The 25,507-nt window shown below is 38.1% G+C and overlaps 1 protein-coding gene across 5 annotated transcripts in view; it reads right to left on the reverse strand.

Moving 5' to 3' along the window:
* Positions 1 to 1,082: 1,082 nt before the first annotated feature.
* The window catches only part of LOC143041758 (tudor domain-containing protein 7-like), a 566,748-nt gene continuing 542,323 nt past the window's right edge, over positions 1,083 to 25,507 (reverse strand). For all 5 annotated transcript variants that reach the window (XM_076213779.1, XM_076213782.1, XM_076213783.1 and 2 more), the window contains one exon: positions 1,083 to 1,465. In XM_076213779.1, coding sequence (XP_076069894.1) covers positions 1,242 to 1,465 — 224 coding nt within the window. In that variant the 3' untranslated portion in view covers positions 1,083 to 1,241. The remainder of the gene's footprint in view (positions 1,466 to 25,507) is intronic.

Consider the following 25,507-nt stretch of genomic DNA (forward strand, 5'->3'; position numbering starts at 1 on the left):
TCAGCCCATCCATTTCTTTCTTGCACTATGTCTATTAGTCTTGAGTAAAAGCATATTAAGTTTGTGGAGCATGATCTTCCTTGTCTGAATCCGAATTGTCTTGGGTTTAATATGTCATTGTCTTCCAGATGTTTTACCCATCTATTCTTGATTATTTTCTCACAAATTTTGGCAATGGTGCTTGTTAGTGATACTGGCCTATAGTTGGTGGGTTCTTCTTTGTTTCCTCCTTTGTGTATTGGTACAATGTTAGCGTTTTTCCAGTCCTCGGGTATCTTTCCTTCTTTGAGTGAGCTGTTTATTAAGATGTGTATTTTGTCTGTTAGTTCTTCTTTGCACTCCTTTAGAATCCAATTTGCAATACCGTCCGGGCCATGTGATTTTCTGACATCCAGCCTTGATAAATGTTCTGATATTTCCTTTAGTGATGCTGTAAACTCATTCATGAGGGGAGATTTCTTGTTTTTTGTCTATGTCACAATTCGGTATTTTCTCTCTGGTGAAAACAGATTTAAAGTGATTGTTCATGACTTCGGCCATCTCTAAATCTTCTGTGTATTCTATGTTTCCTTGGCATAGTTTCACCAATTCCTGTTTGTTTTTAAGTTTACCATTCACATACCGATAGAATAGTTTGGGTTGCTCTTTGCATTTGTCTATAATATCCTTCTCATGGTTCCTTTTCTCCTCTCTTCTCACATTAACGTACTCATTTCTATAGTTAACATAAATTTGCCATTTGCTTTGTTTTTTGTCTTTTCTCCACTTTTTCCAAGCTTTGTCCCTTCTGTCTTTTGCCTCACTGCATCTTTTGTTGAACCAACATTTAATGTACTCTCTCTCTCGCTTTTGTCTTGGTACATGCCTGTTTACCCCTTCATTGTAGTTTTCCATCAATATATTCCATTTCTCTTCCACTGCTGTTTCTTCCCTGTAAAATATTTCCCAGTTTGCATTCCGGAAGAATGTCTTTAGTTTTGTAAAGTCTGTTTTGTTGTACCTCAGTCTTCCTTTCCTATGCTTTTCGTTCCTCTCTATGTCTATTTCTTCCTTTAGTATAGTTTCGATGAGTACATTGTGTGTGTGTGTGTGTGTGTGTATGTGTGTGTGTATTTGTGTGTGTGTGCACATGCACACACTATACATATATGTCTATATCTATGCAAGAACAACTTAGGAATTCTGTATAATGATAACATTCACCCATAGCTCCTGCTGGAGTGCATTTTGTTAAAAAAGTTTTATGTCCTGAGTGCTCTTCCTTCCTGAACTAAAATATCATCAATGTGAACATCTACTTCTGGGTCTGAAGTATCCACAAGACGTAGGGTGAGGCCTGTGCTGGTGGATGAGATGACATCAGGTGCTGTCTCCAGAATCACTGATACAAATTCTTTGTTTTCCACTAACTCTCGGAAACGGCAAGTGTCTTCTGGTATCCAGTCACCATGCTTTGGTCTAATACCTACAAATAAGACAATAATTTCATTACAATACAAAATAAACTTCAAGTAAATTCATGGATACCACCATATTAACTTGTGATTCAGGTAGTGTATATGCACTACATAAATATGAACCATGGTTTATTATATCTTCAACAACATCCTATGCTATAAAAGACATATTACTGTACCATTCAATCAATCAATCACTCTATTGCCCCAGGTCTCTCTTGCAGAAGACCTGCACCCTCAAGGAAACTAGCAATAGCCTTCAGATGAGACCATTAGTCACTTAGAGAAGGGATATTGTGTTACTGTCTGGGGATTGCTAGTGTAGGGCATTGTGGTATAAGGTGTTCTGTGCCTTCTGTGTGGTGGTTTCAATCCAGGGCATTTTGAGCCTGTGGTCAGGTCTATTCTGTGTTGGTGTTGTTTTAATGAAAGATGGTGAACTGAATGCAGACATGCTAGTGTGGCTCATGTCTGGTACAGGAGGATTTTCTCTGTGATATTTTTGTTGCAGTATTGAGTTTGGTAGTCTTTCTTGAAGAGCTCGTTTAGTTGTCTGGGTGTGAATGTGTTTCTGTGTGGATGTTTTGTCTGGTTTGGGTGGCAGGTTGTGGTAGATAATTGAGTAGTATACTGCTGTTTTTCGTTTGTTTGTTTTTTCCCCTGTTGCTGTTGTCGTTCCTTACACTGTCTGACCAAGCGATCCTATCTCTCTGAGAAATGCCACAGCTGGAACAGGGTTTATCCACAAATCCTTTATACAGTGTATGTTGTCATTGGCACATGTGATTGTGTATAATGCAGTCATCCATAATGTATTATATAATATAGGATGAAGTGTTGCATCCTGGACAGTTATCTGAGATGCAGTCATCCAGTCTCTTCTAGCAACTCAGAAGGGCTGGAAGGTGGCTGCATCGCAGTCTGGCCAGGTGGATTCTGCCCTTTTGGTGGAGAGATGATTCAGAGGGATGGATATCAGTGGGTTTGACATGCAGCAATATGTTGTCTTTCAATTTGCTGATGGAGCAGTGGACAATATGATCATGGATATGCTTCTGGAGGTGGGTGTCTGGTGGTTGTAGAAGAAAAGAGAGTATTTGTGTGTGATATAAGTATCTGGTGTTGTTTTGACTTTTCTTTGCATGCATGGGTGTTCTGCCATATGTAGTAGGTTGGTTGTGTTTGCCGTGGCTACAGCAAGTGTTTGTGTGCCTCTCATGTCAAGGTAACCCTTGACTTTGAGAACTTTTGTTTTGTGGTGTAGATGGTCTGTGGGTGTATTTGTGCAGCCTGTAATTGTCTTAGGGCTTTGTTCTGTTTAGTTTGTAGGGTGCTGTGGTGTGTCTTAATGAGATTAGGGGCCATACGGGGTTTGCATAATTCATCACTGAGCATATACATTGTTTGTATATTGTTTTGTCCAAAAGGTATTCCTGCAATTGATTGAAGCATGTTAAGTGTACATGGGCATTTTGTCTTTATGTTCGTGATCAACATTCCCTCTAAGCTGTGAACATGTGTGTGCAGAATGTTTGGGCTATGTTTTTCGAGTGACCGATAAGGTAAAATCCAGTTCTTAAAAAAGTATAGTAGGCACAATGGAGAGAGAAAAAGAAGAAAAAATATCAAATGAACCAACGAAGAGAGGAATGGATGCGAGTAGAGTTGAGTCACTGAGAGGAGTTATACCAAAGAGGACATGCTTAATTGATACACCAAGAATATATCAAAGGTGGGAGAACAACAGGTTTTCAGGTTTTCAAAGAAATCTAGGAGAAATAGGCAAAGGCATATATATATAGAGAAGTTAGACATAGCAATGCATTAAGAAATCATGAAGTAAACGAATTATTGGAAGAGATTATGGATTTAAAATTGGACTATCGAGCTTTACTGAGGAAATTGACTACTTTGCGTATGAGTAACGAGCATACAATTTGAGAACTGAGTGACCTAAAGAGCGAAATTGATATCCTTAAAAGAGAAAATGAAATAAAGAAAAATGAAGATAAGAATAAAAATGAAGGAATGAAAAAGGTCAAAGAGCAATTACAAGTAGTGACTGGAAAGGTGGAAGAGTTAATCAAGGAAACAGACCTCCTTGAAATAAAAAATCAGTGGAAACAGGAACAGGAAAATCAAAAGATATTCTTTAGAGAAATAGTGCAAAAGCAGATGGAGGAAAATATACAAGAAACAGTTATGAAAGTAATTAAAGATAAGGAAAATTGGGTGAGAGATACAGTAGACAGGGTAAATGCATTGTGGTCCATGGTATCCAAGAAAAACATGGTGTATATAGATACATATACCAAGGCTTTTTCCCCCTTTCAATGGAGGTAGCCAAAAAGGGAAAGGCATAAAAACACTCCCACCCAATTCATCCCTAAATACACTCCACACCCCTCCCACCCTCCCTCTCATCTGAGCACCTCCTGGATGACGGGTCATCCCTGCACCCTGCCCACCGCCCTGGGTCAGAAGCAGTGTCGCAAGACACAGCACATCCACAGCAAGGCCGCTTCATTTAATCGGCGACCCCCCCTCTCCGTCCCCCCTTGCATATAAGAAGAGGACGGGGAGAAATCCCTTCGGGCTGCGTCAAAATTTACTCACACATACTACAACACCCCCCACCCCCCCGCCCATTCCTCCTCATGCAATCACAACATCATCCATATACAACCATTCTCCACTCACCTCTATCTTCCGTCCTCTCCCTTCCTTCCTCAACAGACATTCCCCTCTTCCCCAAAGCCCCCTTCACCCCATCCATCCACCTCATCCTAGGACGTCCCCTCATGTTCAATCCCTCCACATCTGCCTTCTATACCTCTTTTACTAGTCTTTCTTCACTCATTCTTTCCATGTGTCCAAACCATCCTAATATTCTTTCATCAACCCTATCTCCCAGCTCCTTTTTCACCCCTGTTCTCCTCCTCATCTCTCACTCTATCCAGCCTAGTAACCCCCATCATACTTCTCAGACACCTCATCTCAAACACATTCAAACTCCTTCTCTCTTCTTCTCTTATGTTCCACGTTTCTGCCACATACAGTGCTGTTGGCACAATCACTCCTTCATACAGTCTCCTCTTTGCATCCATTCCCAAATGTCTATTCCTCATTACACTCTTTAATCCACCAAGGCATTTACTCACTTCTCTCAATCTACATTCTACCTCCACCTTCACTCCACCTTTTCCTGCTACACTTGCACCCAAGTATCTAAAGCTATCCACTTCCTCCAGTCGCTCTCCCTTAATGTTCACTTCCAGTCTACTGCCACTTTCACCCCTTGTACATCTCATCACCTTACTTTTACCCACATTTATCTTTAGCTTTCTTCTATCACATACTCTCCCAAACTCTGCCACCAGCTTCCTCAATCCCTCCTCCGACCCTGCCACAAGCGCAGTGTCGTCCGCAAACAACAGCTGGTTCACCTCCCACTTTTCTCCATTTTCTTTAACCATCTCCAATCCCTGACCCACTACCCTAGCATTCACCTCTCGCACCACCCCATCCATGTATAAGTTGAACAGCCAGGGCAAAAAGGAGGAAAAGGAAATAGCTAAGGAAATTCTGAAAGAAATTCAAGACAAAGGGCAAAATTTTGACAAAGAAATTGATGAGATTCAGAGGATGGGCAAATACTCAAAAGAAAAACAACATAGATCTCTAAAAATCAAACTAAGAACCCAAATGATAACTGAGGAGATACTATTGAAAGTGGTTAAACTAGCAAATGGTGAGAAATTCAGACATATATGGATAAAAAAGTAAATAAGTGATAAGGAAAAAGAGAAAGACAAGGCTCTCAGAATTGAAGCCAATGATAGAAATGAGAACAGAATGGAGACAGAAAAAAAAAAAGATTTTTTGGAAAGTATTGGATATGAGACTGAAAAAATTGTACATCAGAAAAATGGAAAAAAAAAAACTAAAAGTGACATACACAACAAAGAAACAAAAAGAGGCTTATATAAAATGTTGGTTCAACAAAAGAGGCAGTGAGGCTAAAGCCAGGAGAGATAAAGCCTGGAAAAAATGAAAAAAAAAAGACAGAAAATCATCTAAATGGCAAACATATAAAAACTTAGAAACGAATATGTAAACATACGCAGGAAAGAAAAGAGAGAATATGAAAGGGATATTATAAACAAATGTAAGGATCAACCGAAACTCTTTTACAGTTATATAAATGACAACTAAAGGATAAACATGATATAGTAAAATTACGTGGAGAAAAAGAATACATTTATGACACAGAGATGGCAGAAGTTATGATCAGACATTTCAGGTCTGTTTTTACAATTGAGGGCTCACAACCCTGGGAGGATGGACAACTAGAAAGTTCACCCATGATGAAGGAAATAAAAATAACACAGAGGGAAATAAGACACCAAATAAAAAGCCTAGATGTCAGAAAGTCACACTTACCATATGGAATTGCAAACTGGATACTGAAAGAGTGTATGGATGAACTGTCAGATAAACTACACAAGATAATAGACTTCTCACTAAAAGAGGGAAAGGTGCCGCAAGATTGAAAAGATGCAAACATAGTACCAGTACATAAAGAAGGAAATAGAGAAGATCCTACAAACTTTAGACCGGTGTCCCTCACAACTCACAAGTACAGCAGCAAAAATATGCAAAAAGATTATCAGGAGCAGATGGACCAAACACTTGAAAGAAAACAAAATAATAAATCCCAAACAATTTGGTTTTAGAAGTGGAAGATCATGCACCACAAATCTAATCTGTTTTTACTCAAGACTATTTGAGATAATACAAGAAAGAGATGGATGGGCAGACTACGCCTTCTTGGACTTGCAGAAAGGTACCACACAAAAAATTAATACGTAGAATTGAAAAAAATAGGGGGATTTCAAGGCAAACTGTTGGAATGGGTGAAGGATTTCTTAACTGGGAGAAAGCGGTGTCCCACAAGGCTCTGTTTTGGTTCCTTTAATGTTTGCCATATACATGAATGATATGGATGAAGGAGTAAATTGTTACATGAACTTTTTTGCTGACAATGCCAAATTACTCAAGAGAGTGAAAACAGATGAAGATTGCAGATTGCTACAAGATGACCTGCATAAAGTATGGAGATGGAGCCGGAAATATGAAATGAACTTCAACATCAAGAAATGTAGCATAATGGAATTTGGAAGAGGCAAAAATAGAGTTTCGGGAAAATATACGATTGGAAACAAAGTAGTCAAAAAAGTAAACTCAGAGAGGGACCTAGGAGTAATCATCTCAAGTGACTTGACACCTGACAAACATGTAAATAAGTTATTTGGAGAGACCTACAACCTATTAAGATCAATGAAAGTGGCCTTCGACTACATGGATGAGGAGATGGTTAAGAAAATAATTATTACATTGATAAGACCAAAATTAGAATATGCTATATCAATGTGGGCACCTAGCACAAAGAAAAACACAAGAAAATTAGAAAGAATCCAAAGAGCAGTGACAAAAATGGCACCCACACTATCAAATTTGACATATGAACAAAGATTGGAGAAATTACAGTTGTCAGCATTGGAGCAGAGAAGGGAAAGAGGTGATTTGTTGACCATTTTCAGAATTATGAAAGGGATAGAAGTTCTTGATAGAGATGACCTATTAAAATGGGACATGAGGGAAACAAGAGGACTCGAAAAGAAACTAAAGAAAGACAGTTACAGAAGAGACCTGAACAAAATTAGTTTCCCATACAGAGTGATCGATGTCTGGAACAAATTGAACTGTGAAACAGTGAATGCCAGAACTATACACGATTTCAAGAAAAAATGGACGTAGAGAGATACGAAAACAGGTCACAACGAGCATAGTTCCCATCCTGTAAAATACAACTAGGTAAATACAAATATCGACGATATGATTTCTGGAATTAACAAATTAAACAACTATCTGATAATAGAGAAACCTGACATTATGGGAATTGTGGAGACAAAAATGAAAGGCCCTCTATCAACAAATATGGTGGGACAAGGTCTATACAAACACTGGGCAAAAAATAGAACAGATAAACAGGGAGGAGTCATGATATTGACCAAAAAGAGTTTAAATGTGACAAAGATAAATGAAGGCAAATATAATGTGGAATTAATTATGATTAAAGTTGTAAATAAAAATATGAAAAGTAGAAACTTTGTAGTAGTATTTGTGCCCCCAAAAACCAAAGGCTTGGTCTGATAGTGATTATTCTAAATTACTGGAAGACACAATGAATGTTCTAAATGAGTTACTGAAAGAGGGTGTCAACATAGTAATTATGGGTGACTTTAACACAAAGGAAATAATCTGGGAAGAAATGATAGTAAATGGGGGAGAAGAACTTTGGAGCAACATTCTGCTGGATATGACCATACCTTAACACAATGGGTTAAGGAAAATACTAGATATAGAAACATTGAGGAATCGTTAAAACTGGACAGAGTATTTACTTCTGAACCTAATATCGTGAACAAAATGGAGTATAAGACACCAATTGGGAAGAGTGACCACATACTAATAGATTTTGAATTAAAAGAACAAAAGAATGTGAGGAGGAATGAAAAACAGAGAAGGAAGGTGTACAACAAAACAGATTTTGTAAAACATAAAAAAAATTCCAAAACACAAACTGGAATAAATTTTCCAAAGAGGAAACAAAGATGGAAGACAAATGGAATATATTTAAAGAAAAGTACATACATACATATACCAAGGCTTTTTCCCCCTTACAAGGGAGATAGCCAAAAAGGAAAAGGCATAAAATCATTCCCACCCATTCCATCCCTGAATACACTCCACACCCCTCCCACCCTCCCTCTTATCTTAGCACCTCCTGGATGACGGGCCATCCCTGCACCTTGTCCACTGCCCTGGGTCAGAAGCAGTGTCACAAGACACTGCACATTCACAGCAAGGCCGCTTTATTAAATCGGCGACCCCCCCTCTCCGTCCCCCCCATGCATAAAAGGAGAAGATGGGGGAGAAATCCCTTCGGGCTGCGTCAAATTTTGCTCACACGTACTACCTAACCCCCCATTCCACCTCATGCATCACATCATCATCCATATACAACCATTCTCCATTCACCCCTGTCTTCTGTCCTCTCCCGTCCTTCCTCAACAGACATTCCCCTCTTCCCCAAAGCCCCCTTCACCCCATCCATCCACCTCATCCTAGGACGTCCCCTCATGTTCACTCCCTCCACATCTGCCTTCCATACCTCTTTTACTAGTCTTTCTTCACTCATTCTTTCCATGTGTCCAAACCATCCTAATACTCTTTCATCAACCCTATCTCCAAGCTCCCTTTCCACCCCTGTTCTCCTCCTCACCTCCTCATTTCTCACTCTATCTAGCCTAGTAACACCCATCATACTTCTCAGACACCTCATCTCAAACACATTCAAACTCCTTCTCTCTTCCTCTCTTATGTTCCATGTTTCTGCCACATACAGTGCTGTTGGCACAATCACTCCTTCATACAGTCTCCTCTTAGCATCCATTCCCAAATGTCTATTAATCATTTCACTTTTTAATCCACCAAGGCATTTACTCGCTTCTCTCAATCTACATTCTACCTCCACCTTCACTCCGCCTTTTCCTGCCACATTTGCACCCAAGTATCTAAAAATATCCACTTCCTCCAGTCACTCCCCCTTAATGCTCACTTCCAGACTACTGCCACTTTCACCCCTTGTACATCTCATCACCTTACATTTACCAACATTTATCTTCAGCTTTCTTCTATCACACACTCTCCCAATCTCTGTCACCAACTTCCTCAATCCCTCCTCCGATCCTGCCATAAGCACAGTGTCGTCCGCAAACAACAGCTGGCTCATTTCCCTCTTTTCTCCATTTTCTTTAACCATCTCCAAACCCTTGCCCACTAACCTTGCATTTACCTCTCGCACTACAAGAAAAATACATGGAAGGAATTGATAAATATATACTAAAGCAAAAAAGAGATTTATTTAAAGTGTTGGTATAACAAAAGGTACAGTGAGAATAAAGACAGAAGAGACAAAGCCTGGAAAAGATGAAGAAAGAAAAGAAAGAAAAAAAAATTCAAATGGCAAACATAAAACTTAGGAAGGAATATGTGAACATACGCAGGAAAGAAAAAAGAAATTATGAAAAGGATATTATAGACAAATGCAGGGATCAACGTAAAGTCTTTTACAGATGTGTAAATGATAAATTACAAGACAAACATGAAATTGTAAAACTGTGTGGAGATAAAGAATATATAGATGACATAGAAATGGCTGAAGTTATGATCAGACATTTCAGGACTGTTTTTACAATTAAGAGCCCACAAATTTGGGAAGATGGACAATGAGAAAGATCCCCTAAAATGAAAGAAATAAAGGAAACACAGAAAGAAATAAGAGACCAAATAAAAACCTAGATGTTAGGAAATCACATGGACCGGACGGAATGGCAGATTGGATACTGAGTGTATAGATGCACTAATGGACAAAATATACAAGATCATAGACTTCTCACTCAAAGAAGGAAAGGTACTGCAAGATTGGAAAGATGCAAACATCGTACCAATATATAAAGGAGGAAACAAAGAAGATCCTACAAACTTCAGACCGGTATCCCTTACAGGCACAGTAGCAAAAATATGTGAAAAGGTTATCAGGAACAAATGGATCACACACTTGGAAGAAAATAAAATATAAAACCCTAAACAATTTGGCTTTAGAAGTGGAAGATCATGTACCACAAACTTAATATGTTTTTACTCAAGATTAATAGAGATAATACAAGAAAGAGATGGCTGGGCAGATTATGCCTTCTTAGACTTGCAGAAGGCTTTTGACAGAGTACCACATGAAAACTAGTAAGAAAAATTGAAATAATAGGAATATAAGGTAAGCTACTGGAATGGATGAAAGATTTCTTAATTGGGAGAAAAATGAGAGTGGTACTTAGAGACAAAAACTCGAACTGGGAAGATGTGATAAGTGGCATCCCACAAGGCTCTGTATTGGCTCCTTTAATGTTAGCCATATATATAAATGACATGGATGAGGGAGTGAAGTGTTAAATGAACTTCTTTGCTGATGATGCCACATTACTCAAGAGAGTAAGCACAGAAGAAGACTGCAGATTGCTACAAGAAGAACCTAGACAAAATATGGGAATGGAGTCAGAGGTGTGAAATGAACTTTAACATTTAGAAATGTAGTATAATGGAATTTGGAAAAAGCAAAAATAGAATATCAGGTCAATATAAAATTGGTACCAAGAAAGTAAAAAAAGTCAACACAGAAAGGGACCTGGGAGTGATTATCTCAAGTGACTTGACACCTGATAAACATGTCAATAAATTAGTTGGAGAGACTTTTAACCTCTTCAGTACGGGCCTTAAATCTCGCAGGCAGCAGCCGATGCCAGACGTACGTGTCATAATAATACTCACATCATAAGATATAGTCACCGCTTATATCGATCGTTCTCTCTTTCACCCGTGAAATTTGATAACCATAGAAAAGGTGATTACAGACAGTTTAGAGAGTATGTCATTACGGAGGGGCAACTACAATAAATATAATCAAGACGCCGATATGGCAGCCTCGCACATCCACTTGCTCCTCATGACGCCTACGTATGCGGCACCGTATGGAAGGGGTTAACTTAAGATCAATGAAAGTGGCCTTCAACTACATGGATGAAGAAATGGTAAAGAAAATAGTGGTTGCACTGATAACACCTAAATTGGTGTATGCTGCGACACTATGGGCACCTAGTACAAAACAAAAAAGGAAATTAGAAAGATTTGAAAGAGCAGCAACAAAAATAGCACCTACACTCTCAAATTTGACATATGAACAAAGAGTGGATAAATTACATTATCAACACTGGAACAGAGAAGAGAAAGAGGTGATTTGCTGACCATTTACAGAATTATGAAAGGGATGGAAGTTCTTGATAAAGACGACTTATTAAAATGGGACAGAAGAGAAACAGGAGGACATGAGAAGAAGCTAAAGAAGGACAGTTACAGTGGAGATTTGAAAAAGAATAGCTTCCCACACAGAGTGATTGATGTCTGGAACAAACTAAATGGGGAAACAGTGAGTGCCAAAACTATACAAGATTTTAAGAGCAAACTGGATGCGGAGAGATACGAAAATGGGTCACTGCAAGCATAGCTCTCATCGCGTAAAATACAACTAGGTAAATATGTTTTACAACTAGCGCACATAAAGAAAAAATGTGCTCAAAGTTTTCAAATTATATTAAAATCCATTCAATAAAGAAGTTCCACCCAAACATCAACTTATAAATTCTCTTCCATTGCAAACAAAATTACTTTGCCGCCATGGGTGCACACATACTTTTCAGAGAAGGCAAAGTTTACACACAAGCAAATTTCTGTGCACACCAACAAGAAGAGGATTTACGACGAAAAAGGAAACCTGGTTTGTATTGTAGGGGTGGGGAGTGAACGTGAGTACCCAAAATGATATCTCTGCAGTGCTAGTCAATTGTATTAACTCGAATTTAGCGAAAATGAATGAAAACAACGACTCAAAAGCCAGTCACGAATCAGAGCCATCTGGCGTCAGTCTATTGAACCACGATGTAAACAAACACTACTCCAACACGTGCTATAATGATAATGATTTCCCAGGATTTAGTAAGTATGAAAGAAAGAACTTAAGTAGATTATTAGAGATAGAGAGAGATATGAGCAAAAATAGGATTCGGTGGGACAATGAAATTATGGACTTAAGAAAAGAGGTTATTGGATTAATAGATTGTTTAGCTCAGGCGAACCATGAAATTTCGGACCTAAAAAAAACCAACTTGGATCTTACAAACGAGATTAAAGAAATGAAAAGGGATATAAATGAACTGAAGAATGATAATGAAAAGAAGAAAACTAATGATAATAACAATAGCGAAAATCTAAAGCAGGAGGTGAACAATAAATTACAAGAATTGACACAAAAGATCGAAGAGAACCTAGGTGGGGATAGTATCCAGGAAATTAAGTGGAAGGAAAACATTGAAAGTAAGGAAATTGCTTTCAAAGAAATAGTCAAGCAGCAAATGCAGGATAATGCAAAAGACACAATCATACAAGTGATTAACGAAAAAGCAAATTGGGTCAGGGATACAGTAGATAGGAAAAAATGTATTGTGGTATATGGACTAAAGGAAAAACAAGGATTGGCGAGGTACATGAGGGAAAAAGAAGAAAAAGAGACAGCAGTAGAAATCCTTAATGAAATTCAGGGGGGAGACAGAGATTCAGGCATAGACCTGGAAGAGACTTATAGAATCGGTCGCTATACTAGGGATAGGAATCGACCTCTAAAGATAAAACTAAGGTCACAAATGGTAGTAGAAGACATATTTGAAAAAGTAGGCAACTTGGCAAAGAGTGAAAAGTACAATAAGATATGGATAAAAAGAGAAACGAGTACTGAGGAATTAGAAAAAGAAAGGGCACTAAGAGAAGAACCAAAGGAAAAAAACTTGATGAGAACGGAGACAGAATGCAAAGAATTCCAGTGGAGAGTAATAGAATTGAGATTAAGACAATGGCGCATCAAAACGAAAAAAAACAAGGAAACCAGGTAGAGGAAGAAAATTAAAAGTGGCCTATACCAACATTGACGGACTAATTTCAGGACTGAACGAACTCAATGATTATCTGTTAGAAGCAAAACCAGACATAATGGGAATTGTAGAGACTAAACTAAGAGGTGAAATACCATCCATCGTTATTGGACAAGGTCTATACAATTACTGGATAAAAAACAGGGACAAGAAACAGGGAGGGGGAATCATGTTCTTGGCCATGAAAGACCTAAACATCACAAAAATTGCAGAGGGCAAAGGTAATGTTGAACTGATCATGATAAAAGTCGAAGGCAAGAATATGAAAAGCAGAAAGTTTGTGGTGACCTATGTGCCTCCAAAAACGAATGCTTGGAAAGAAAACGAACATACAAAAATGTTAGAAGATACAAGAAAATCACTAAATGAGATACTAATGGGTAAGGGTAATCTGGTAATTATGGGGGACTTCAATTGCAAAGAAATTTGTTGGGACAGCATGACAGTGCAAGGAGATGACTCGTGGGGCAATGTACTGCTAGACATGACCATGGAGTACACAATGACCCAATGGGTCCATGAAAACACAAGGTACAGAAACAATGAAGAGCCATCAAAACTAGATCTAATATTTACAACAGAACCTGAAATAGTGGATAAAGTCCAGTACGAGACACCAATTGGAAAGAGCGACCATGTACTCATCGAAACTGTACTAAAGGAAGAAATAGACATGGAGAGGAACAAAAAGCATAGGAAAGGAAGATTGATGTACAACAAAACAGACTTTGCAAAACTAAGGACATTCTTCCGGAATGCAAACTGGGAAAAATTTTATAGGGAAGAGACAACAGTGGAAGGGAAATGGAATATATTGATGGATAATTACAATGAAGGGGTAAACAGGCATGTACCAAGACAAAAGCGAGAGAGTGAGTACATTAAATGTTGGTTCAACTAAAGATGCAGTGAGGCAAAAGACAAGGGACAAAGCTTGGAAAAAGTGGAGAAAAGACAAAAAACAAAGCAAATGGCGAATTTATATAAACTGTAGAAATGAGTATGTTAATGTGAGAAGAGAGGAAAAAAGGAGCCATGAGAAGGATATTATAGACAAATGCAAAGATCAACCCAAGCTATTCTATCGGTATGTGAATGGTAAACTTAAAACCAAACAGGAAATGGTGAAACTATGCCAAGGCAATATAGAATACACAGAAGATTTAGAGATGGCCGAAGTCAAATACAAAATTGGGACATAGATAATAACAAGCAATCTCCCCACATGAGTGAGTTTACAACATCACTAAAAGAAATATCAGAACATCTATCAAGACTGGACGTCAGAAAATCACATGGCCTGGATGGTATTGCAAATTGGATTCTAAAGGAGTGCAAAGAAGAACTAACAGACATAATACACATCTTAATAAACAGCTCACTCAAAGAAGGAAAGATACCCAAGGACTGGAAAAACGCTAACATTGTACCAATATATAAAGGAGGAAACAAGGAAGAACCCACCAACTATAGGCCAGTATCACTAACAAGCACTATAGCCAAAATTTGTGAGAAAATCATCAAGAATAGATGGGTAAAACATCTGGAAGACAACAATATATTAAACCCAAGACAATTCAGGTTCAGACAAGGAAGATCATGCACCACAAACTTAATATGCTTTTACTCAAGACTAATAGACATAGTGCAAGAAAGAAATGGATGGGCTGATTGTGCATTCCTAGACTTGCAAAAAGCTTTTGACAAAGTACCACACAGAAAATTACTAAAAAAAAACTGGAACACATAGGAGGAATACAAGGAAACCTACTAAAATGGATGGAGGACTTTCTGACTGGTAGAAAGATGAGTAGTGCTCAGAGAAAAATATTCAGATTGGAAAGAGGTGATCAGTGGAGTACCGCAAGGATCTGTACTGGCACCAATAATGTTTGCTATCTATATGAATGACATGGACGAGGATGTGAACTGCTACATGAGCTTCTTTGCTGATGACGCCAAACTGTTAAGGAAAGTAGAAACTGATAAGGACTGTGAAGCACTGCAAGAAGACCTAAATAGGGTATGGAACTGGAGTCAGAAATGGGAAGTGGATTTTAATACTAAGAAGTGTAGCATAATGGAGTTTGGAAAAAGCAAAAACAGAATATCAGGAAAATATACAATTGGAACCAAGGAAGTAAAGAAAGTAGGATCCGAAAAAGATTTGGGGGTAATTATCACGAACGACTTGTCCTATGATATACAGATTAACAAAATTGTCGGGGAGACTTACAACTTGCTAAGATCAATAAAAGTGGCATTTACATACTTGGACGAAGACATGATAAAAAAAATATTGGTTACATTGATAAGGCCTAGATTAGAGTATGCGGCGACATTGTGGTCCCCCAGTACCAAAAAAAATATAAAGAAAATAGAAAGAATCCAAAGAGCAGCTACAAAAATGGCACCTGCACTTGCAAACCTATCATACGAGGAGAGATTGGCTAAACTGGAATTACCGACACTGGAGCAAAGAAGAGAGAGAGGTGACCTATTGACCATCTACAGAATCATGAAAGGCACAGAGATACTTGATAGAGAGAACTTACTTAACTGGGACAAAAGAAACACAAGAGGACATGGTAAGAAAATCAAAAAACATAGCTATAGAAGAGAACTGAAGAAAAACAGTTTTCCACATAGAGTTTTGGACACTTGGAACAAACTGGATAATGAAATAGTATGCGCAAAAACCATTCATGAGTTTAAAAACAAACTAGACACTGCAAGATACAATGGCGGGACAACACGAGCATAGCTCCCCTTCCCGCAAAATACAACTAGGTAAATACACATTCAAGCAGCGATTGAAGAAGGACCAACCAAAACATGCTCCAAACCGCTACCTAGCAATTTGATGATGGCCAATTTTAGAACGTATTATCAACAATGACATACGGGGAGGGAGTGTCGAAACTAAGGTGAACAAAATGTAGTCTTTATATCTTTGTTCAGTTACTGTATAAGAAGAACCAGTGACAACAATGTATGAATTAAACGATGAATTCAGTGATAAAGAAACTGCAACGGCAAAGCAATGACTGGAAGTAAGTACAATAGAGTCCCCACTTGGCGTGTAAAAAAAAAAAAAAAAAAAAATAAAAAAAAAAAAAAATAAAAAAAAAAAAAAAAAGTGTCTGAATGAGACCCCACAATCATACCAAAGGTAGGATAGAGGTCTCTTTTTGGTATTTAATAAAGAAAATAGTAACATATATAGAGGGCTAGACACGGATAAAGAACCTAGGTTTAAAAATATTATAAGAAATAGAGAAATAAATGAGTTGTTGGACAAAATAATTGAACTGAGAAGTGAATGCAAAAATATATACAAGTAGCTTATACGAGTATTAAGGAAAGCCAATGAAGAAAACAATAGGGAAATGATGATTTAAAAATGGAACTGAATAAAATACAGGGAGAAAATATAAGTTTGAAAAACAAAAATATGAATAGGAATGAAGCATTGAAAAAAAAGAGATGAAGGATCAAATACAGGTGGTGACTGAGAAAGTGGAAGATAAAATGAAAGAAAATTACTTTCGAGAAATTAAAAAACAGTGGAAGGAGGAACAGGAAAATAAAAAATTATCCTTCAAGGAAATAATGGAACAACAAGTTAAGGATAATATGAAAAAACGGTAATCCAAGTGATTAAAGAAAAAGGAAATTTAGTTAGGGATGCAGTGGACAGGAAAAGATGCATTGTGATTTACGGTATTAAGGAAAAGCATGATGTCCCTAGATACCAGAGAGAAAGGGAAGAAAAAAGAAATCATAACAGAGATTCTAAAGGAGATTCAAGAGGAAAATCAAACCTTGGATTAAGAAATCGAGGAAACTTACAGAATGGGGAGATAATCAAAAGAAAAGCAATTTAGGCCAGCTAAAAGTAAAACTTAAGTCACAATTGATAGCAGAGGAAATACTATCCAAAACAACAAAACTAGCAAATAGTGAAAATCTCAAAAATGTATGGATAAAGAAATAAATGAATGAAGAAGAAAAGGAAAAAGAAAAAGAGCTTAGAAGTGAAGCGAAAGAAAGGAACAAAAAAAGAACCGAGTACAAAAAGAATGCTTTTTTTTTGGAAAGTAGTGGACCTGAAGTTGAGAAAATGTGTATATCACAAAGAAGGAAACAAAACAGACAGAAGGGAAAGAAAAAATTAAAATTAGCATATACAGAAGTCCCTCAATTAACACGGATTCAAATAACATGGATTCAATCACACTGGGATTTTATTTCAAAACCATCTCAAATGTAGAGAACCGTTTTAAAATTCGCGCTGAGTCGGGCACGCATACGCACACATGCAGCAACATCACAAACATTTGTGGTGACTGCTTTCTATTTTACCATATACAGTCGATCCTCAGATAACGTGGTCATCATGTACTGGGAACTGCTCAAACAAGGGTGTGGGGCGAGGGGATTGCCATGGGTGGCTGCCTGCAGTCATGTGTCAACCTCCGGGTACTGATGCAGGGAGGGAGGGGAGAAGAGGGGGAATAGGGGGGTACCCAACAAGTTTTGGTTTGTCTCTTCCACCACCCGCGCCGTGCTATCGTGAAATTTTACCGCCCTAACCCGTTGAGGGGCTTTGCTTCCACCACTCGCACCGCGTTATCGGAATTTTACCGCATTAACATGTTTAGTGTTTCTTGAAATTTTTACCGTGTTATCCAAAATTCGCATCACTATATTGGCACATTCTAAGATGTTGTCACATACGTAATTTTTATTTTTATTTATGTTTAGTAGCCCATGAGTGTTGAATTCTAAGAGTTGTTTGGGTGTATATTTCATAGAATTCGAGTGATGGTGGTGGTGTGCAGTGACACAAACAGGCGTCAGGACAATCCAGCTAACGGGACGAGGGAGGGAAGACAGGAGAGGACCAGGAGGTGGCAGGGGTGTAGCTGATCAATTCGCAGTGCCTCTCAGGTGCAGACTACAGTATATTTACATTGTTTTGTATATTACATAGGATACATAATAAATATTATACTTGTACAATTGCATTTGCATTATTCTTTTTAAAAATTAATTTGTATGATGTTATAAATGAACTTGCACAGTGGATATTAGCTGTGAGGTAAAGTGTTCTGAAGCTTCGGTCTACATTACCATTCTGCAAGCTGCAAAAACTACCTGGGGTACAGTATATACCGGTATTTAATATGGAATGTCAGCATAGGGGGATTTGGTCATACACGGTAATTTCAGGAACCTAACCCCCGCGTTATTTGAGGGACTCCTGTACCAACATTGATGGAATAATCTCAGGAATGAATGAACTGAATGATTACCTGGCATCAGAAAAGCCAGACATAATGGGAATAGTGGAAATTAAATTGAAAGGGAATCTACCACCTAACACTGGGACAAGGTCTATATAACTGCTGGATGAAGAATAGAAAGGAAAAACAAGGAGGGGGAGTACTATTTCTGACCAAGAAAGACTTAAATGTGACAAAGGAAGAAATAATGTAGTCAATCATGATAAAGATAGAAAACAACCACATGAAAATTTATAATAAGAAATATAGTAAGAAGTATAGTAGAAAATTTATAGTAGTGTATGTGCCCCCTAAAAAACAGGCCTGGACAGAACATGATAATTCCAAATTGTTAAAAGATACGAAACATGAACTATTTGATATACTGAAAGAAAGAGGAAATACAGTAGTTATGGGTGATTTTAATTACAAAGAAATATGTTGGGAAGAATTGACAGTGAGGGGTGGAGAGGACATATGGGGCAGTATGCTACTCAATATGACCATTGAATACACATTAACCCAATGTGTTCACCAACATTGACCCAATGTGTATACCTACATTGACGGAATAATCTCAGGAATGAATGAACTGAATGCTTACCTGGCATCAGAAAAGCCAGACATAATGGGAATAGTGGAAACGAAATTGAAAGGGAATCTACCACCTAATACAGTGGGACAAGGTCTACAGTATATAATTGCTGGATGAAGAATAGAAAGGAAAAACAAGGAGGGGGAGTACTATTTCTGACCAAGAAAGACTTAAATGTGACAAAGGAAGAAATAATGTAGAGTCAATCATGATAAAGATAGAAAACAACCACATGAAAAGTAGAAAAATTATAGTAGTGTATGTGCCCCCTAAAAAACCGGCCTGGACAGAACATGATCATTCCAAATTGTTAGAAGATACGAAACATGAACTATTTGATATACTGAAAGAAAGAGGAAATACAGTAGTTATGGGTGATTTTAATTACAAAGAAATATGTTGGGAAGAATTGACAGTGAGGGGTGGAGAGGACATATGGGGCAGCATGCTACTTGATATGACCATTGAATACACATTGACCCAATGGATAAAGGAAAATATCAGATACAGAAACAATGAGGAACCTTAGAGACTGGATTTAGTACTCACATCAGAACTCGAAATTGTAGACAGAATAGAATACAAAACACCATTAGGAAAGAGTGACCATGTACTAATAGAATTCAAATTAAAAGAGCAAATGGACCTAAGAAGAAATGAGTAACATAAAATAGGAAGACCAATGTATAGCAAAATGAATTTTGAGAAACTTAAAGAATTTTTTACTCATAAAATAGGAAGACCAATGTATAGCAAAATGAATTTTGAGAAACTTAAAGAATTTTTTCAAAATGCAAACTGGGAAAAATTACTTAGTGAGGAAATAAGGATGGAAGAGACATGGAATATACATACTTACATACATATACCAAGGCTTTTTCCCCCTTACAAGGGAGGAAGCCAAAAAGAAAAGGCATAACATCATTCCCACCCATTCCATCCCTAAATACACTCCACTCCCCTCCACTCTCTTTCCCATCTTAGCACCTCCTGGATGACAGGTTATCCCTGCACCTTGTCCACTGCCCTGGGTCAGAGGCAGTGTTGCAAGGCACAGCACATCCACAACAAGGCCACTTCATTAAATCGGCGACCCCCCCCTCTCCGTCCCCCCCATGCATAAAAGGAAATTTATAATGAGGGTGTGATCAAATATGTTCCACAATAAAAGCAAGAAAGAATATACATAAAAAACTGGTACAACAAAAAATGTAGTGAAGCCAAGGATAAAAGAGAAAGCCTGGAAAAAATGGAAGGAAAAAAAAAAAAAAACGCAAATGACAAACATACATCAAACTAAGAAACGATTATGTAAAAATATGCAGGGAGGAAAAGAGAAATTATGAAAAGGGAATTATAGAAAGATGTAAGGATCAGCCAAAGCTATTTTACAGATATGTGAATGGCAAGCTGAAAAACAAACAAGAAATAGAAAAACTACACCAAGGAAGTTGTGTATACACAAAATAACAAGAAATGGCAGAAATTATGAGTAATCACTTCAAATCAGTTTTCACATTTGAAAACTCACCTAACTGTGAAGGAATAGAAAAACAGAATTCCCCCCAAATGAAGAGAATAACCATAACAAAAAAGGAAATCAGTGACCAAATAAAAAACCTAGATGTTAGAAAATTGCATGGTCCGGATGGAATTGCAAATTGGATACTGAAGGAATGCGTGGAGGAACTAACAAATAAAATACACACTATAATAAAATACTCACTTGAAGAAGGAAAAGTACCACAAGACTGGAAAAATGCAAACATTGTACCAATATATAAAGGAGGAAGTAAGGAAGATCCAACTAACTACAGACCGGTCTCCCTAACAAGCACAGTAGCTAAAATATGTAAAAAAGTGATTAAAAGTAGATGGGTTAAACATTTGGGAGAAAAATCTATACTAAACCCAAGCCAATTTGGATTTACACAAGGAAGATCATGTACAACAAATCTAATCTGCTTCTATTCGAGAATAATAGATATAATAGATGAGAGAGATGGATAGGCAGACTGTGCCTATCTAGATCTATAAAAGGCATTTGACAAAGTACAGCACAAGAAATTAATAGGAAAATTAGAATCAATAGGTGGCATTGCAGGTAATTTATTAAAATGGATGGAAGACTTCCTGACTGGGAGAAAAATGAGGGTAGTAATTAGAGACATACATACATACATATACCAAGGCTTTTTCCCCCTTACAAGGGAGGCAGTCAAAAAGGAAAAGGCATAAAATCATCCCCACCCATTCCATCCCTGAATACACTCCACACCCCTCCACCCTCCCTCTCATCTTAGCACCTCCTGGATGACGGGTCATCCCTGCACCTTGTCCACTGCCCTGGGTCAGAAGCAGTGTCACAAGACACAGCATATCCACAGCAAGGCCGCTTCATTAAATCGGCGAACCCCCCTCTCCGTCCCCCCATGCATAAAGGAGAAGACGGGGAGAAATCCCTTCGGGCTGCATCAAATTTGCTCACACATGCTACCTCTCCCCCTATCCCCCCACCCATTCCACCTCATGCATCACATCATCATCCACCCCTGTCTTCTGTACTCTCCTGTCCTTCCTCAACAGACATTCCCCTCTTCCCCAAAGCCCCTTTCACCCCATCCATCCACCTCATCCTAGGATGTCCCTTCATGTTCCCTCCCTCCACATCTGCCTTCCATACCTCCTTTACTAGTCTTTCTTCACTCATTCTTTCCATGTGTCCAAACCATCCTAATACTCTTTCATCAACCCTATCTCCCAACTCCCTTTCCACCCCTGTTCTCCTCCTCACCTCCTCATTTCTCACTCTATCTAGCCTAGTAACCCCCATCATACTTCTCAGACACCTCATCTCAAACACATTCAAACTCCTTCTCTCTTCCTCTCTTATGTTCCATGTTTCTGCCACATACAGTGCTGTTGGCACAATCACTCCTTCATATAGTCTCCTCTTAGCATCCATTCCCAAAAGTCTATTCCTCATTACACTTTTTAATCCACCAAGGCATTTACTCGCTTCTCTCAATCTACATTCTACCTCCACCTTCACTCCTTTTCCTGCCACATTTGCACCCAAGTATCTAAAACTATCCACTTCCTCCAGTTGCTCTCCCTTAATGCTCACTTCCAGACTACTGCCACTTTCACCCCTTGTACATCTCATCACCTTACTTTTACCCACATTTATCTTCAGCTTTCTTCTTTCACACACTCTCCCAAACTCTGTCACCAACTTCCTCAAATCCTCCTCCGATCCTGCCAACAGTGCAGTGTCATCCGCAAACAATAGCTGGCTCACCTCCCACTTTTCTCCATTTTCTTTAGCCATCTTCAATTCCTGACCCACCACCCTTGCATTTACCTCTCGCACCACCCCATCCATGTACAAGTTGAACAGCAAGGGCGACATAACTCATCCTTGACGAGGTCCCACCTTTACCTCGAACAACTCACTCTCTCCATTTCTAATCCTGACACATGCTCTACTATCGTAAAAACTCTTGACAGCACCTAGAAGCTTTCCTCATATCCAGTATACACACTCTCCTACCAACTGTCACCAACTTCATCAATCCCTCCTCCGATCCTGACACAAGCGCAGTGTCGTCTGCAAACAACAGCTGGCTTACCTCCCATTTTTCTCCATTTTCTTTAACCATCTCCAATCCCTGACCCACTACCCTTGCATTTACCTCTTGCACTACTCCATCCATGTATAAGTTGAACAGCTGGGGAGACATAACACATCCTTGACGAAGTCCCACCTTTACCTCGAACCACTCAATCTCTCCATTTCTAATCCTGACACAAGCTCTACTACTCTCGTAATTAGAGACAAATACTCAAAATGGGAAGAAATGATAAGTGGTGCTCCACAAGAGTCAGTACTGGCTCCAATCATGTTTGCCATATACGTAAATGACATGAATGAAGGAGTTGAATGTTATATGAATTTCTTCGCAGATGATGCAAAAATATTAAAAGTATCAACAAATGAGGACTGTGATTCATTACAATCAGACTTGGACACAATCTAGAAATGGACTCAAAAGTGGGGGGTGAACTTTAATATCAAGAAGTGTAGCATAATGGAGTTTGGTAAAAGCAAAAACAGAATTTCAAAAAATTACAAAATTGGTGGAAAAAAAAAAAAAAGTGCACTCGGAAAGGGACCTTGGAGTGATAATCAGCAATGACATGACACCGGACGGACATTTAAACAAAATAGTAGGTGAAACATACAACCTACTAAGGTCAATGAAAATGGCATTTGAATACTTGGATGAATAAATGATAAAAAAAATATTAGTCACATTGATTAGACAAAAACTGAAGTATGCAGTGACACTATGGACATCCAGTACTAAAAAGAATATAAGGAAACTAGAAAGAATACAGAGAGCGACAACAAAGTTGGCAGCAGCTCTTTCCAAATTAACATACAAAGATTAGAACTACTAACACTAGAGCAAAGAAGAGAAAGAGGTGATCTACTGACTATATATAGAATCATGAAAGGAGTGGAAATCCTTGACAGAAAAGATTTACTAAAAAATGACAATGGAAAAACAAGAGGTCATGAAAAGAAACTCAAAAAGGACAACTATAGAAGAGATAGGAAAAAGAATAGCTTCTCACACGGAATGCTGGATATATGGAATAACTTAGATGAAAAAACAGTATGTGCAAATACTATTCACGATTTTAAGAATAATCTTGATGCTAAAAGATACAAAGACGGGTCACCACAAGCATAGCTCCCTTCCTGTATAATAAAACTAGGTAAATAAATACACAGGAAAAAATTAGAGGGAACATTGTTCATAATGTGCTGTTTGAATGACATAATTGTATCATATGATATGCCAAGAATCTTGGGTGAGTCCGCAAAATGAAGGTGTTGTTGATGAACAGGTATAATATGTATTTGTGTTTTGCTGTCAAGTTGGTGAAAAATGTGGTTGTGGATATGATTGGGGATATTTTGAGTCTATTTGTAATGAACCAGGTGTTGTGTCAAGGTATGGCTGTAGTATTTCTGCAGCTCTGTTTTATGGTATATTTACCTAGTTGTATTTTATGGGAAGGGAGTATGTTCGTAGTGACTCATCTTTGTATCTTTCAGCATCAAGTTTGTTCTTAAATTCTTGTATAGTTTTTGCACTCACTGTTTCCTCATCCAATTTATTCCAGATACCCACCACTCTGTGTGGGAAACTATTCTTTTTCAGATCTCTTCTATACCTATCCTTTTTAAGTTTCTTTTCTTGTTTTCCTTTTATCCCACTTTAGTAAATCATCTTTATCGAGGACTTCCATCCCTTTCATAATTCTGAAGATGGTCAATAGATCTCCTCTTTCTCTTCTTTGTTCCAGGGTTGGTAGTTCCAGTTTGGACAATCTTTGTTCGTATGTCAATTTGGAGAGTGTTGGTGTCATTTTTGTCATTGCTCTTTGAATTCTTTCTAATTTCTTTATGTTCTTTTTATTACTAGGTGTCCATAGTGTTACAGCATACTCCAATCTTGGTCTTATCAATGTAATTAATATTTTCTTTACCATTTCTTCATTCAAGTAGTCAAAGGCCACTTTCATTGCTCTTTGTAAATTGAAGGTTTCTCTGACTATTTTGTTGATATGTTTCTCTGGTGCCAAGTCTTTTTTATATTCCTTTGTACCAAGATTATTGTCCTTAAATTCCATTTTTATTTTTTCCAAATTCCACTGTAGTACATTTCTTGATGTTGAAGTTCACTTCATACTTTTGACTCCATTTCCAGACTTTAACCAGGTCTTTTTGTAGTGATTTACAATCTTCCTCTGCACTTACTCTCTTTAGTAGTTTTGCATCATCTGCAAAGAATTTCATATAACATTCCACACCATTCATGTCATTTATATATATGGCAAACATTATAGGAGTCAACACAGAACCTTGTGGGACTCCATTTATCATTTCTTCCCAGGATGAGTTCCTGTCTCTAAGTATCACCCTAATTTTTCTCCTGTTCAAGAAATCTTCCATCCATTTCAATAACTTTCTTTGTATTCCATCTATTATTTCAATTTTCCTTAGTAACTTTTTGTGTGGTACTTTAACCCCGTGTGGAGTATTGGCTCCATTATATTGTGGAAAAGTAGCATGCAGTTGATACTTTAGGGTCTATATGGACCAGAGTCACACATTTTGTCTGTGATAGAGGAAAACTCTGTTCATAGAGAAATTATGACACTTTTATACTATGACTATCCCTCCGTTATACTGTCCCCCAACCCCTTGTTACTGTCCTGTACCATTTCTCTGAATATTCATTTCCTATTTTTGCCGACCCTGTGGTGGGGGGAAGAGAATGCTACCACTAAGTCTTTCCACTTGAGTTGTAAAAGGCGACAAAAAACGGGACGGGGGATGGGATTAGGAGTCCTGCTACCTGTAGCCCCAAAAGGGGACATTCCTAAAAAATAAAAAGTAAAGGCATCTATGCCTTTTTCTTTTTGGCTACC

Source organism: Oratosquilla oratoria, chromosome 32, assembly GCF_046742065.1.
Source record: "Oratosquilla oratoria isolate Oo_2021 chromosome 32, ASM4674206v1, whole genome shotgun sequence".
Taxonomy (NCBI): Eukaryota; Metazoa; Arthropoda; class Malacostraca; order Stomatopoda; family Squillidae; genus Oratosquilla; species Oratosquilla oratoria.